Source organism: Sipha flava, unplaced genomic scaffold, assembly GCF_003268045.1.
Source record: "Sipha flava isolate LNK unplaced genomic scaffold, YSA_version1 66_pilon_pilon, whole genome shotgun sequence".
In the NCBI taxonomy this organism is placed as follows: Eukaryota; Metazoa; Arthropoda; class Insecta; order Hemiptera; family Aphididae; genus Sipha; species Sipha flava.
The window spans coordinates 1,728,734-1,746,333 of NW_020273606.1; the positions used below are offsets into that span (position 1 = coordinate 1,728,734).

At 27.5% G+C, this 17,600-nt stretch overlaps 2 protein-coding genes across 2 annotated transcripts; one reads left to right on the top strand and one right to left on the bottom strand.

Moving 5' to 3' along the window:
• Nucleotides 1-840: 840 nt before the first annotated feature.
• LOC112691763 (homeobox protein PKNOX2-like) lies at nt 841-16,655 on the bottom strand. The gene is made up of 9 exons (XM_025566155.1): nt 15,687-16,655; nt 5,167-5,326; nt 4,926-5,097; nt 4,045-4,269; nt 3,402-3,672; nt 3,007-3,149; nt 2,488-2,629; nt 2,307-2,408; nt 841-1,112 (listed from the first exon to the last, which is right to left on the bottom strand). Exons 2-9 carry the CDS (start codon nt 5,274-5,276, stop codon nt 1,012-1,014), a joined length of 1,266 nt encoding a protein of 421 aa, XP_025421940.1. The 5' UTR covers nt 5,277-5,326; nt 15,687-16,655; the 3' UTR covers nt 841-1,011.
• LOC112691723 (piggyBac transposable element-derived protein 4-like) lies at nt 10,993-11,616 on the top strand. Its single transcript, XM_025566095.1, has one exon. It carries the CDS (start codon nt 10,993-10,995, stop codon nt 11,614-11,616), a length of 624 nt encoding a protein of 207 aa, XP_025421880.1.
• Nucleotides 16,656-17,600: the final 945 nt, after the last annotated feature.

The following is a 17,600-nucleotide window of genomic DNA, read 5'->3' on the forward strand; positions in this document are numbered from 1 at the left end:
AGTATGCATAAATAGAAATTATTTTTCAAGAGAATGGAAAATTTGTAATAAAATAGCTAAACAGTATACAAATATAAGCCAATGTTTTATGAATTAAGAATAAATTTTGGAACGTATATATTTATTATAAATAACAAATGGTAAATTAAAAAATTGTCGTCCACTGCAAAACTTTCTTAGTGATTGTTTCAATGTTATACCTATCGAGTAAAAAAATCATTGACAGGAAAACTGATGTGATTTTATAATTAAATTTCATAGAGAAATGTTTAAATGTTCATACAAATTATACTTTTATTTGTAAACTACTACTATCAGTCACTATTTATACATCTACATACATACACACATAAATATATAAAAACAAAGAAAAGGAAATTAAAAAATATAGTATTCTGCTTACAAATTGATTTTAAAAATTACTATTATGAAACTTTTGGAGAGAAAGAATTTGATCAACGACTCTTAAGATGTAAATAAAATTACTATACAACATTCTATTTAATAGGTAGCTCAATAGTTATTTTTATAATAAAACTTAAGTCTCAAGTCATGGTTTTAAATGATCATTTGGCTTTAAACCTTAATGACTCAATAAATTATTATGCTATATAAAATTTACTTTGTACAAATTTTGTTTTACAGTCATTAGTTATATTTAATTATCACTGCCCATGATAATATTTTTCAATTCTTGAAACATAAGTTTATACTTAAGAAAACATAAGTTTAAATAATAATAACACTTTATGATTGATTTAGTCAAAGATTCAATATATAATTAAACTTGAATATACTTTTGGTATATTAAGACTTTGAAAAAAACATTAAGTTTCTGATAAATTTAAATTAAAAGTCAATCATCTCACATTACTTTAAAAATATTAATTGAATTACAATATTTTATTACTAATCACATACAATGAATGCTAAACTACGAATAAAATAAAAATTGAGTTGTTATTACATTTGAATATAAATTAAAAACAATATGATTAGAATGAATATTGACTAATCTGATTCATTTACACTATGTTGAGAAAATATGTCACTTATTTCTTCTTCTTCATCTTCTTCTTCGCTTTCATCAAAATTTGATTCATTTGAATTTTCTAAAAGAAAAATAAATGTGTTATAATATAAAAAACTAGCTATATATGCTGATTATTATCAGAATTACCAATCAGTTTAAGATAATTTCATTATCCATACTTATAATTACATTACTTTTAAGATTGAAACAAAATGGTTAAATGTTTATATCATATTGTTTATTTATAATATTTATAATTTATAATAATGTTTATTAATCATATTTCTAAAAAAAATAAATAGTTTATATGAGATTCAGATTATCATTAAAATAATAGCTTATTTAACTATATATAAAAATAAAATAATTGTAAAAAAGACAAATATTAAGTTATAAATTTAATTTATTTCTGCATTATAGTAAGGTTTTATAATAAGAAATTTTTTTTGATACAATCATGTGATATTAAAAGAATTTGAATAATAATATTTCCACTGTTACTTATTACTTTTACGATAGCATATATATTTTTATAATATAATTTATAATTTTAATTTTATTTTTTATTATTTTTTTATTTTATTATCCAAAAATAAAATTGAACCACTTCTAAAACTAAAATTTGGATATAAATACACATAATTATGAGATCAATCTTATATTGTATAATTTATGAAGATAAAGTTACATAAAAAAATTACAGTAGAAACTGTTATCCATCATCACTTCGTTAATGAAGCAATCGCGATAAACTCGTTGTGGCGAATATTAATCGTATAAAAATGTGTCTAAAAAATGTGATAAACGCGACACAAATGAACAAATTGAACTATTTTTAATTTAATTTAATCAGTGATTGACCAGTTAAACTGTTCTACGGCTACGTAAAATAGTAATACATAAATAAATAAAATAATTGGAGCTAAAAAAGCTCAAGTATCAAAAAACAAAAAAAAAAACAGATTATTTTGCTTATTAGTTTTAGTTTAGTATAGTATGTAATATGTAGTAAGAGTATAAGTATAATTTTTTTCTAAAAATACATATGTAAAAAATATAAGTTTATTGCAAAATGTCTATAAACCGCCTATTTGATTAACCGTCAGCGACAGTTGATCGAGCTTTAACTATATTTAATATTTATCTAATTTATAGATTATAGTTATTGAGTATCATTAATATGATTTGTCCATAGATTATACTATACATACATTACTCATATAATATGCATATATATATATCTAATATCTCTATTTGCACTATTGTTATTTACCATTAACATTTTGAGATTGCATTATATCGTCAACAGGCCATGAAAACTTGTTATTATCAACAATTACAGACTTATCTTTAGCAAGAGTAAAGTTTTGTTCACCTGTATTTCAAAAAATAGACATTTATGTTACTAAATCATGTAATATGAATGGTTAAATTGAAGCATATAATATAGTTACCAGTAATATCAGGAGTAGAAGCATCAAGCATAGGTTGCAGAATTCGTCTACGAGCATTGATGAACCAATTATTTACTTGTAACAATGTTAAATTTGTTTGTGCAGCAATAATTTTTTTTTCATCTTCGGTAGGATATGGATGCTGAAATTTTTAAACCAAAACCAATTATTTTCTATCAATAAAATATTGATCAAATTATACCAAATTTATATTCAAATCAATTTTACTACAAATACATTTAAATACTAATTTGTATTTATTAGAATATATTATGAGTGTATAAAATATAACTAAAAATTAAAATATGGCAATTATCTAGAAGATTGATATGAGAGGAATAAATACTATTATAAGTTCATATGGTTGATGACATACTTATAATACTGAAATAAATAATTCATTCTAATAGCAATAATTTAAATAAAATATTTATTTTTTTGTAATATTTAATCTACACTTTAAAACTAATAGTCCAACTAAAAAAATTAAAAAAATTTAATAATTATTTTTATCTTTACAATTAAATGTTGAAAAAGCCAGGAACGCATTACACTTGTTGCATGTTTAGGAAGGATTCCTCGTTTTTGCTGTCTTTTTTTTTTACTTCCAAAATAATCATCATCTTCATCACATGATCCACCACTAGTAGCTGATAAGGAACCTACAAAATAAATACATAAGTTATTGATTAAAATATACAATAATATTAAAAAATAACCAGAGAACATTATTAATCGAGTAGAGAAAATGTAGAATTTCATAAAAAAATTCATTATAAAAAAAATACATTGATATGACAAAAATTAATGTTTTATAGAAACCAAATAAAACTATTATACTTTGTTGTATTTAAAAATTATAGCAAGAACAAATACAATTGTAAAACAATTACAACAATTTATAATTAACTTACCATGTAAGATAGAAATATTATTCGGTAATAAGTTTGTACCAATTGCAGATAACGGTGTTTTTTCTAAAGAATTTTGAATTACTGGTTTGGTGACTGTTAGATCAAGTTGAGAAACATCTGATATTTGAGATACTTCTTTCATTTCTACAGATGTGGAAGAAGGTATATTTGACAAAAGACTGGTAATGTTTTTTAAATCCATTATTGTTTTTGGTTTTATAACATCGTCGTCTCCAGGCTGCCGCACAGAAACTCCTGAAGAGGATACCACCTGTCAAACATCATTATAAACCTAAACCTAATATATATATCACAATGAACTAGTTTACTTAATAAATATACAGATAAATAGATAAATATAGATATTAACAATAGGTAGGGTTTTCATATCTATTCAAAATAAAAATAAATCTGGTAAAAAAACATAATATTTTATTAATAAATACTAAAATATTAAAAATATTATTAGTATTGCAAAATTTTACTTGGAGTAATTATTGGTCATACATGCCTTAAATATTGAAGTAATAGTATCAATTAAATTTTTAGGTATCATATAAAGTCTTACTTCATATTTATGTTATATTCAATAAATATATTATAATAATATTTGTATAGGTGCTAATGAAAATTTAATTTTTACCTGACTATGGTGTGGAGAATGGCACAATGGAGAATTACTATTACTTGAGTTACCACTACTATTATTTTCTAAGTAACCAGAGGTGTAATCAGAACGTAATAAATTTTCACTTTGCATTTTAATTTTAAGACATGTTATATATCTGCTACAAAAATCTTTACACAATTCTTGAACTTTTTCTAGTTCTAATAAATGTATCCGTAATACTTGAATAGCTTTAATCATCTGGAAATATATTAAAAATAAACAAATGTTATTGTTTATAAAGTTTCATATTTTAATATATATAAATATATTTTTTGAAATTATAGTGACAACACTATTAATGGACGTTTTAAAAATTATAGCTTAGATGATACGAGTGATTTTTAAAAATCTTTCTTTAATTTAAATATTAGTTTAGTATAAATAATATTTCTGTTATAAGTAAATATTTAATAACTTTATATATAATGATAAAAATATAAAAAGAAGCAAATAGTCTATTAAGTATATAATAATATTCAGGTCAATCGATATATATTTTTCGCCCTAAAGTAAAATTGTATTGTCACTCTTTATTAAAGACAGTACAAATTGGAATTATAAAATGCTATAATGATTTGCAGTCACAGCAAGCTAAAGAAGTTAATATGATGATAATAGAAAATCATAACAGTAATTATTATAGTCTGTTGTCGATATTCATATCATTTTGACGCTTCAATTTCTTTAAAATTGTATTCCACCCTAAATCAATGCATAACTTACTACTGCCCTATAGACAAGCCTTACAATATTCTATAATAACATTAAAAACTATATTATAACTGTAATATAACATAATATTTTTGGAAAACAAAAAAAATTATTTAAATTTAAAGCAGATTTAAAACACTTACCAGTCCATCTATTTCTGTATCATTAATTAAAAATGGTTTCCTATCTCTTTCTTGGTGTTGAACAAAAGCTTGGATGTCCATATTAAAACTTTCAGAATTTGAGATAACTGCCGATTGTGTAGCTTGTTCACATCTTTCAAAAAGTAATGCGAGTAAGGGAAAAAGTGGATGCCTGAAAAAAAAAATATTATTAAAAATTAATAAAAAAGTGATTGATATATTTGATGAAAACTAGTATTACTTATAAACAGCTCGTTTATCTGCTTCAAATACTGCTTGATCTGTTTGTTGAATATTATTATTGGCAACTGCCGTTAAATTAGTTGCAACACTATCTGAGTATGAGACCATTATTAAGCTTTATATTTGTTTTCTTTTTTCATATCTAAATATTGAAAAACCTGAAAAAAAATTATATAATAATTTAATCCTACATTAAACATACGAGTATGTAACTAATCTCAAGTGGAAGAAATATTCAAATAGTACAGAAGTAAAAAAGAAAACAATTATTTTTGGTATAAACTACTTAAGCACTATGTGTCATTTGTTATAATGAGTAGTAAAATAGGATAAACTGCTTATTTGAAACACTTAAGTAAAACTAATTAACACATTATTTTGTATTTTTATTTGCAGCCATATGTGATTATCATATATCACATATGTGATTTAAGTCATTACAGCAGTAATCAAGATTAGTATAACAGATTATTACACAAATATAGGTAGTTTAAAAAAAAACAAATACAAAGATAATAATTCAAATTTTACACCATATATTGATTAAGATAAGGCAATTAGATTGTTTTCTTGTATCGAAAGCATTAGATTATTTGAAACCAATAATACATATAGGTACTACAATAAATATTTTTAATAATAATATATTTGACACAATTAACAACTGTATTGTATCTAAGTACCAATTAAATAGAGAAAATTGAAAGCTAAAATCATGGTCCATTACCAGTGATCTTGTGATATCAATAAAAAGTAAAAATAAATTTAATATAAAATTTAAAAAAGATATTTAAAATTAGACATTAATAAATTATTACAGAAAATACAGAAACAATAACAATACTTATTCGGGAGGCTAAAGAATAATATTATATTAATAAAGTAGTAGTAGCATGTAAATGTAATGGACGGAAACTCTGGCAAACGATTAATGAATTAACAAGGAGAAAAATTAATTCTGTTGGGCTTATAATTAATGAAATAGTAGATAAATATTCATATTCAACACCTAACAACTACTTAAATATAGTAAAATAATATTTCGCAACAAGTGAAAATAGATAGTAAAAAACCATTTTTCCTACAATATAAAACTTAAATTTGGAATAAATAATGATGATGAAATCCAAGAATTTTACCGATTCATAAAAAAAGATGATAAAATATATTTCACTATTTATAGCCAATCTCGATAGTAAAAATTCTAGCAAAAATTCTTGAAAACAATAAAAAAATCAACTACTGGAATATTTAGAGAAAGTTAAAATAATATTTGATGGATAATACAGGTTTAAAAAATGTGTTGGAACAGAAGACACTTTAATTGATATAAATATCTTTTTTATATAAGAAAAGGGATGGAAAATTAAATTCTTATTTCTTTTTGAATTTATAAAAAGCATTTGGTTCAATCAGTAGACAATTATAACATAACAAGTTAAAAAACTTGTTAACATTAAAATGGATTACTAATTATTTGAGTATCAGACAACAACTAACCACTATTGAGCCTCATTACAGTAATTATTGTTATGTCAACAATTAAAAGGTGTCACTCAAGGTTAATTAAGCCCTATATTGTTTTTAATCTATATTAACTCACCTGTCTAATTATTAAAAGAAAATTTATTTATATTCGCTGATAATAGATAGCACTAGTAAATTTCGAAGATAATTGTGAAAAATTGAAACAAACTGTCGAAAATTATTTACAGTATATCTATGACTGGATTAGGGATCCCATACGTTCCGTATTTTACGGGATTGTCCCGTCTTAGAATAAAGTATACCGGTGTCCCGACACAAGTATAAAAATAACACTTTTGTCCTGTATCTTGTATAGTCTATTTATACCTTATTTTAAAAATTAAATTTTTTAATATTGGTAAGCTTTTTACATTTTATGTTATTGATAAACTATAATATCTAAATCAAATGGTAATTAATAATATTTGATTATAAAACAAAAATAGTAAAGTCACCTAATTATTTGTTTTTAATTTTAATTATAATTTGTATTTGTTTGAAGTATCAAATATTGTGTTCTACTTTATTGTATAGTATATTAAGTAACTGTGAGGAAAATTGCTAACATAATTTTAAAAATTGGCATAATTTAAAATGTCCCGTGTTTTTAAAAAATAAATCTGGGATCCCTAGACTAGAAGGAAAAAAAATTTAATACTTAAATAAATTGGTTTACATGCCAATAATATCAATTCGTTTACAGCTTCACTACTTTTATAACAGTTGTGTCGCTAGTCCAAAAAAATCTAAATTTTTGTACTTACTAAATGTCATTACTAAATGGTCAGAACAACACTAGCGTTAGTGCTATTGAAACATATAACTATCGGATATCCGGTAGTATACACCATGTCGCTTAGCCCCTTTTGCCTTTTTCCAGTCGGTATATCACTTTGCTATCTTCTTAAAATATTATTAAAAATAGTTTTGTTCCACTTATCTAACCTAATAATATTTTACCTAAATAAAGTCCCAAACTATTTTTAAAAATTATTAAATTCATTTTATATTTTTGTATTCGTTTAATGACACATATATTTCGATGTTCCACAAATAAAACCGTAGTTGAAAATATGACGCTTGTTTCGTTATTTGGCCTAGCTATTCAATTATCTTATTAACAGATTTTATTTTGTTACACATACCAAAAAACTGTTAAAGTGTATTTTCTAATTACTTAAAATGAACTATGTATTTACTTTTTATTTTTATAAATCTAAATATTTTTAAATTTTTCTTATTAGATGGTTTATTGTAAAATATTTAAGACTAAAATAGGGTGGCCATTCGTCCCGAATTTTCCGGAACTACCGGGTTAGGAACTCATGTCCCGGTGTCCCGAAAGTTTTTCGGGACAAGGCGTTGTTACCGGATTTAGCTATCAACATAATAATGTACCGGAATTTAACTACTTTTTTAAATTATTATTATAATTGCCGGGGTAAAATGCATCAATAGAACCAGTGTTTTCATTGATGATTTCCACTTGGACCGACGTTTATAATCAAATGGATGTGGCAATCGTAGAAAGTTGTTTGATTATCAAAACATCTTATTTAAGTTGCATGGAATTTTATGACGAAATTAAAAAAAAAATCACTTGTTTCTGATGAACGTCTACAATACGCAAAAATACACGATGACAGCTGAAGATAAAGTTTAACAAATTTTACCTGTCACTATCAAGTACAAAAATATGTAAACTGTATTTAACATTTTAAAATTAGTTTTTGTTGAAAATAAAAGTATATTTTCTATTTCTATAATTTTAATATTTACCGTTTAATATTTCATAATAAAACCAATAAGTAAAAAATTTTAAGATAAAAATATTAAGTAGTTATGGTAAGATAAGACGATTAGGTCAAGTTAGAATTTATTGTTTCGGATTTATTTTTAATTTTATCTGACCACCCTAGACTAAAATTTCAAGTAAAATATAAGTGCCATTAATTAATACTATATTTAAAAATGAGTGGATAATAGATAAAAAAAAAACCTGAGTTTATATAAATTCTTTTAAATTGAAAAGCAATAATAGAAAAAAAAATAACACTTGAAAAAATATACGAGTTTGATTTACCCAAAAACGGTTAATTTATTATTTTATTAAATTGTTATTTGTTCAAAAAGACTGTATTCTAGGATGACTTAAGACAAATTTTCTTTATTCTATCAAATACATTAAATGAAAATAAATTGAAATAATATTTTTAAACAGATTAAAGCAAGTACTTTGTTTTTGCTTGGATTTTTTTTTTAATTTAACTTTTAACTTTTTTGGAATTAAGAATTGAATGAATAATAAAATTGTTTTTAAATTAAATCCAAGTTAAATTTAAAACTTTTAATTTTATTATTATTAACATTTTTATATCTTTATATAACCAATATTGCAGAATAATAATTTTATTTATATATTAAAAGTGTTCAATATTAATATTTCATCATTATAACCTTACAATTTTTTTAGACAGTATTATTTCTAAAATAACTTTTTAAAGTACACAATTAAAATAAGAAATAAGTACAGAGTTAATTTTTTTTAACAAAAATGTATTACTCTTTAAAATCAATTTTCAGAAAACATAGAACTCATATTTTTAAATAGCATACCAGATCTCAATAAAATTGATTGTCAATAAAATTTAAATGTTTTTTAAATATTTTATTTTACATAATATAGTTCGAAATTGCCAATAATTTAACATAATTAAGCTGTTATACCTAATTAAAGAATAAACTATATAAGATATATAGATAGTAAAGATATTTAAATTCTAGTCAGTGAACCATTTAAAGATATTCATATACTATTCAACTATGCAATGATATAGGTAAGGTAAAGGTTTTGGGAGTTAAACCCCTTCCCTTTATTGACAAAATCCTAATTAGTAAATAAATAATAATAAAAAATAATTATTACCTAAATACATAGACATGATACTCTTGAGTATAAGGTCTATGCCTAAATATAGCCCTCCCTTGATACTTTTATTTATTAATAACTATGTGGTATTCTAGTGTCCAAATATAAAGGGTTTAGAACTCATTGAAGAAACTACTAATTATATTCATACATGAAACTACTAATTATATTCATACATGAAATACATGAAATTGAGTGAAATAATAAACCAGAAAATAATTAGATTAAATAAACATTTGAAACTAAGACTTTTGTGAAAAATATTATGAATTTTTAATACATCATAATAAATTAGTAACTTAATATAGATTATCTCTTTCCAGCATGGCGAGATAACGTTTATCCCACCAAAACGCCGACCGTTGCTGCACAGCGATACGAAAAATAACCCACCTATAAGCTAATTTTTTTTTTATACTATAAATGAATATTATTTTCCCTGTTCTATTAATAAATATGTGTATACTGTTATTAATCGGATTTAAAATTAAAACAAGATATATCAATATTTTTCCACGAATTTTAAACGATAATGGTATTTCGATTGTGCCTACAGTTCGTTTTTCTGACTAAAATATTAATTTGTACATTTCAGCCGTTTCTGTTTGTTGAATCTTTCCGGAATTTTTATATAATACAAATAATACTATATATTTTGAATGTGTGAACTATTAAATGAAAAATAATTATTATTTTTTTCGATAAATTGATTTTTGTGGTGGTACGAATTTTAACCCGTGGTGCTGGTTGGGTCGTTTTTGTTTTATTTTTATCACTTTTTCGTTTTTGTTTCGAACATTTATTGGTGTAATAATGAATCATAATTTGAACGATGATAATATTGTAGACTATCTTTTTGAAGATTTACCTTCTGATGATAACAGTCTCACTGATATTGATGATTTTGATAACCATGATTATTTACCATCTGAGCAAAAAGCAATTGAAGTCGTCGAAAGTAGTTCATCTGACGAAAACGAAGAAGGTAACGAGCTTGTAGAAATTTTATGTTTGAATAATGGTGATATTTTGACATTACCAAGTCCAAAAAAAACTCGAAATGCATTAAAATTAAATTCAAACGCTACACTAACGTCTGAAACAAATAATGTGAATCTTACAAATAAAAGGAAAAAAACTATTTCTCGTGCCCTTTTTGAATCGCCATCGACTATTGACAATACTATCGTAGAAAATACACCAGAATTTGAATTTACACCTCCAAATTGGTCAAAAAACCTCACTTCAAATTGGCTTTCATTGCCAGATTTTTAAAGTTCAATAGGGCCCAGTGATTCTGTTAATACATTTCAATGTCATATGCCTTATTCATTTTTTAACTATTTATTTTCTGATGAAATAATCCACATGTTAGTAGAACAAACAAACTTATATTTGTTTCAAAGAAGTCAGAAAAATGGTAAACCTTATACTCAGACTAATATACAAGAGTTAAAGACTTTTTTTGGTATAAATTTGTTGATGGATATTAAACGTATGCCAAGTTATAGAGATTATTGGTTGTCGTCTCCAGATCTCCATGACTCGTATATTAGTAATTTAATGACAGTTAATCGTTTTGGGTGGTTACTTTCGACATTGCACATAAATAATAATGTACTGATGCCAAAAAGAGGAGACATAGGATGTGATAAACTTTTTAAAGTACGACATTTTTTAACAATAATCAAACAAAATTTCCAAACATATTATAATCCACACCGTATAGTCGCAGTTGATGAATCAATAATTAAGTTTAAAAGGAGGTCCACATTAAAACAGTATATGTCCAAGAAACCGATAAAAAGGGGCTACAAATTTTGGTTTTTGATGGACCAAAAAAGTTACTTATGGAATTTTGATATTAATATTGATAAAGTTGGTGATGTCGTTCAAAAATATCTAGGAGGAAGTGTTGTAAAAAATCTATCATACAAAAAAAAAACCATTGCTTATATATGGATAACTATTTTACAAGTGTCCCTTTATTAAATTATTTAAAAACAAAAGGAATCCATGCGTGTGGAATAATTAATTCGTCACGTAAATATTTACCAAAAATGAAACCAGACACAGCAATAAAAATTGGTGATTATGATTGGGAAATAAGTGATCTAAATAATTTATCTATTATAAAGTGGAAAGATAAAAGAATCATACATTTATTATCAAATTTCCATGATCCTAAAAATGTAACGCAAGTAAAACGTAAGGCAAAAGATAGAACTATATCTATGGTTCCATGCCCATTCGTACTTCAGGATTAAAGTTCTTAAAAGAATTGTGTTGATAAATTTGATAAAAATAAAAAACCTACCAAATTGATCGTAAAAGTCAAAAATGGTGGCACCGTATATTTTTCTTTTTTTTCGATGCAACAATTGTTAATGCTTGTATTGTATACAACGATATAACAAAAGAAAATATGTGTATGAAAGAATTTCGGCGTCAAGTATCAAGGGAGCTGGTAGCTAAAACATTGATTGAAAAACGCCGTAGTTCATCTGATTCACCAATAACACCCAAGCATTTAAAAAAAGGAAATCCGGCAGTACCCAAAGAAGTCCGCTTAGAGCAGTCAGCACATCAACCACAAAGATTAACTAGGAGAAGATGCAATAATTGCAGTTCAAAACTAAAAGAAGTAAGAACCGACTGGATATGTTCAATTTGTGAAGTTCCCCTATGCTTAAGGAAAACCCGGAATTGTTTTGCTGAATACCACAATGCATAAAATGTAAGATTTAATTAACTTTTATGTATAAAAAAAAAAAAAAAATTTAAACATTTTCCAGGTCTATTCCATTCATGCACGGTGGAACACATGTCATCCCACCTACCACAGAATTTAAACTAAAAATCAATAAATTTTAATTCTTGTCTTTTTTTGATATATTAATACATAAAAAGTTAAATTTACTTCAAATAAAGGTCGTTTTAGAAAATGTCAATCTGTGTGCAAGTAGGGTATTTTTTTTATCATTATTCTCGTACCGGAAAGTTATATGAAATGTAAACTATGAAAAAGTATCTAAGACTTGCATGGGTGAGTTTGGCTAATATATTACCATCTCTTTAAATTGAGTATAATGGTATCTATAATTTTTCATGCAAAAAAATCATACATTAAGTATAATTTAGATAATAACTGAATATCTCACTATAAGTAATTATTTTTTTTGAAACTTAAGTACAATTTTAGATCCATCATTAAAGTTAAGTTTATTAAAATAAATTGAATAAAGTCATATTTTGTAAAATATAAAAATAATTTAAAAAATACAAATAATTAATATGAGTACTGTAATATTAAAAAAATAATAAAAATACAAATTCAAATATTTAATTTAATTATCCAAACAATTCAAAAACAATGAGCAACAAGATTTTTTCTAGTCTCCCAAAATGCGGCTTACCTATATCTAGGAATTCCACATAATTTATATTTATTATCTACCGATGTATATGTTTGTGTTTTGGAAAATGGTTTAATTGATGCAAGATTTTTTGTTGTTAAAAAGAGGCAAAGAAACATTAAATCGAATAATTAAAAATGAGATACTTATGAAATAATGTGTACTGTTTATTGTCTATCTCACAATTTGTGTTTATAATTTGGAAGTTATTACCTGGTACAACATGGTATAACTTAGATATAAAGGTAAATCTAAAAAGGTTATGTACATAAAATAGTTAATCATTCGAAGAATTTTGTGGACCTCGAAACCAGTGCCAATACACTAAATACTGAGTCTTTAGAAGCCTATTAAACTGACTATCATTAGGAAAATTTGTGGTACAAATAAAGAACTTTTAGAGAGGTACTTAGCCGAGTAATGGTGTTGAAGATTAAATAAAATTGAAAATATTTTGATGCTTTCTTTAGAGATATGAAATCATGCTTTGTGGATAATCCGTAATATCAACAATAGTTCCTATGCACTTTCTTTTTTATTAATACTCTTAATATTTGAATAAAAATTACAATATAACATAGTTTACAATTTATAAATGAATATCTATATAAATTTTTTTAGCCGAGTGTATTCAGTGTATTATCATTTGGGGCACGATATTTTTTAACGACTTTTAACTTATTTCTATTATGATTATTAGTCATAAATCTATCCTAAAACCATTTTATGTGTTAATTCACCTGTAGAGTATGAGGGGTTATAATGTCCCTCAGTAGCGAAAAATATGTGAATCACATATTTCTTGCTTTTGAGGGATATTTTGATCCCTGATCTAAATTAAAGATACAAATCAAGAAAATCTTGTTTATTCAACCAATATCCCAATACCAAAGCAAAATATAAATAGTACAATAGTTACCTATAACAAAAGAAATTAATTAAATTTTATAAATTTGTAAAACATAATAAAATAATCAGCCCTTTTTTAATAATAATAATAATTAAATAATAATGTGATAATAAATAATAATAATGTACATAATAGTAGTGGTAGTATAAAAAGGAACTATTTATGTTTTATTTTTAAGTCTAACAACTGAATGAGATTCAAAAAAAACTAATATATTACGTTTATCTAAAATATTATTTATTATAATTGATACTAAAAACAATTAAAAATTTAAAGTTTTTTAATTAACATTTAATGATTAATTAGGTACAACCTCTTATAATTTATTTATTATTTATAACTTTATAAGAAATGCAAATATTCAAATGCTAAATGGAGCATTTTGTTCTGTAGATAACAGAGAATCTAATAGTGCACTGTTTTGATGGTTACTGAGGGGCTATTTGATGCCACGAGTTGACAAAGACAACATAGCCTTGAGGGACAAATTGACTCCTCATGACCCACTTAAAAATTCTACTGAGGGGCAAAAATTACCCACATGGCAATCAAAGTGTTAAGAACAAACTTAATTATTATTATTTTTCTATCAAAATAAAAGAGATAAATTAAATAGTTATATTTCGATTTGTAATAATGATATCAAACTATAATGCACATTACTAGTTTCAAAAAACTAATTGGTGTATTATAGTATCATTCTAAAAAATTATTTCAACAATATATTCCCTAAGATAGAATAACTATAATAATGAGTAATACATAATACATTTTTTTTTTTTTTTTGATTTAGTTAAGAAAAATTCTTAATTATGCATGTATACCATCCTTCCATGTTACTGACAAAATTCACAAACACAAAATCAAAATTACAGCTACTTAGTTTATATTGCAACTGACTACATATTTTTGGATTTTCATTCCATATAAAGAGAATATTTAATTCAATACTAATATTTTCAAGATAGTATCATACCTATATATTTGTTTTAACAGAGTAGGTTTTATGTTTTTTTCTAAAGTTTTTTTACAGCACTTTTGTTATTTAAAGATAAAATCCTCATATTATTATAACTTTTTTATAAGGCAATATTTAATAAAAATTATTTGACACAATCAAGTTGTTATAGCTGTTTAAAATTTCAACAGTAAGGGATTAAAAGGAAAAATCAATAGAAATACGTATCACAATTTCAATTTCGCATGATGAAATACTACACAATTATCAAGTGAATAAGACAAACTTAATAGGCGTACACGCAGATATTACATTCGGACAATGATAAATATTCTGTATCAAATAAACATGAGGTTATAATGTATAGATTGATTATATAATATTCTCATATTTGCCAAGAACAATCCAAACCCTCCAGGTGCCATCCTCCCAGAGTAGATTGTATATGGTCAAGCTCAATCCAAATGTAAGCACTTTTTAGTTAGCTGTGCGGAACTGATTGGTTCGTTGATCAACTATCTATGAATGCGCTAATATCGCAGGATTCTGAAGTTTGAATAAACCCTCCGACATAGAGGACTGCCCAAAATGGAGTCAGAATACCACGAACGCCGTGGTCGGCCATAGGGAACAAACAGCCGTAGCTGAAGGTGACTGAAGGGACGGAACACAGGACACACGTATGAGTTAAAGGACAGTCGGTGAACGTACGAAGTACAGGCTGGACGGACTGAGCGAACGTGCGGTGCAGCACTGACAGGTTGGTTAGGTTACTCACAGTTGTGACGGCGTCTCCCGGCGGACATCAACGCGGCAACGACGACGACATCGTCGGCTGGCCGAGAAGGTGAGGAGAGCAACGTAACCAGCTAGTGGTGCGTGGTGCGGCAGCCGAAGTAAACGCGACGGACGGCAGAGACGGCAGCGGTTATACAGCGTCACCGAACAGAAGAACTACGCGGACAGCCAACTCCGTGGAACACGCGGTGAAGACGTTGAGTCGCCCTCAAGTGCGCTGTGCGTACACGCGCGTTATAGTAATAATAATAATATTCATAGTGATAATGATAATAATAAAAGTAGTAATAATAAAACCACTAATACCCGTCGCGTAATAATAATAAACAGAAATAATATAGTCGTACGCAGAGATAAGGGACAAGAAGTTTTTTTTTTTTATTTTATTATCATGGTATCGGTGCCGTCGGGTAGTTCGGAGCGTTGTCGCGGCGCGCGCTCGGGTATTTATCTCTTTTTTCCCCCTTTTTCTCCCCGGAACGATAACGATAAAATGGAAGAGGAGAAAAGGAGAGACGAAAAAACAACCGCCGAAGGTCGTCCGCCCGCCGCCGCCGCTCGCAACGTACCGACGCACGCGTGCGCGCGCCACGCAAGAGAATGGAATATCGCGCGCGTAAACGAGTGTTTGCGTGCGAACGTTATTATGACCGCCACTCCGGTAGTCGTGCCGATTGCCGGGGCGGCCGATCCGGGTGGACGGAGCGGAAGGGCGGACACGATCTGCGAGTCGGAGATGACGGTCGTTCCGTACGCGGTGGAGCGAGTCGGAGCGAGGAGAGTGAGTGAGAGAACGGCGGCGACCCTTTTACAACCGTACCGTGTTCTTCGATGCTCCTGGAGAAGGAGGGCGAGGGAGAAAAACACATTCGCGCACACAAAACAAGACAATGCGATTCTCGTTCCCCGTCCTTTGCGCTAGCTACCGTATACGTGTGTGTAGACGGAACGTTGTACATCTGTACTCCCTGCGCGCGTGCGTCCCGTCCCGTCGCATTGCCCGACAACGGGTGGCGGCCACCTATGTAATACGTTGGCGCGAGCGCGGACGCGCCCCCGCATTCGGACGGGGAGGAACGGTCGTACGGCGAGATGACGGTGCCCGCGGAAACATTACGTTTTCTAAATTGCACCTCTCGGCCCCTGAATTATATATCGCGTGGCTCTCCCGTCGTAGCGGTGCAACGGCGACGGGACACTAGGGACGACGACGACGGAGGTGAGGAAAGCGGTGGCACGACGGACGAGGCGAGATCGAAAGAGGGTGCCGGCCGAGTGACGCGGACGCGACGACAAAACCGTCGTACACCGGTGTACGTACGTCCGCACATGTGTACACGTGCATTTAACGTTAGTCGTCGTAGCGTCGCACCGCTCGTTTTAGATACGTGCACGTAGTGCCGGATTAAACATTTGTGGGCCCCTAGGCAATTAAAATTTTGGGCCCTACAAAATTATTTTTTACGTACATCTTTAACATTTCTATCCAATAATTAAAATAAACAGCTTTAATAATAACCGACTATTATTAATAAATAAAATTGTGTTTATTAAATTTTTTTATTCGCGAGAAAAATTAATTAATTATTATATTATTTTTATTTTTTTTCAAAATTATTTTATTATTATTACTGCATATAACACCTACAACTTAATGTATATTATATTTCATAATGACTTTTGTCCCGTAGTTTCGTGAATAAAATACGGGTATTATTAAATAAAAAAAAATATAATTTTCCGTTTTCACAGGGCCCCTTAAAAGCGTGAGGCCCTAAGGTGGATTCCTACTCCGCCTAATGGATAATCCGGCACTGCGTGCACGTGTGTCTTTAGTTGCGCTTCGGTGATCTTGAATTTTCGTCCTAGTCGAACACTGAAGCGCAGCGTCAGC

Bases quoted from the DNA above. Each gene is read 5' to 3' on its own strand.
- LOC112691723 (XM_025566095.1), top strand. From the start codon at position 10,993: ATGTTAGTAGAACAAACAAACTTATATTTGTTTCAAAGAAGTCAGAAA.
- LOC112691763 (XM_025566155.1), bottom strand. From the start codon at position 5,276: ATGGTCTCATACTCAGATAGTGTTGCAACTAATTTAACGGCAGTTGCC. The intron at 4,270-4,925 runs GTAAGTGTTTTA...ATATATTTCCAG, and splicing joins ATACAGAAATAGATGGACTG to ATGATTAAAGCTATTCAAGT. The intron at 3,150-3,401 runs GTAAGTTAATTA...TTTATTTTGTAG, and splicing joins TAATATTTCTATCTTACATG to GTTCCTTATCAGCTACTAGT.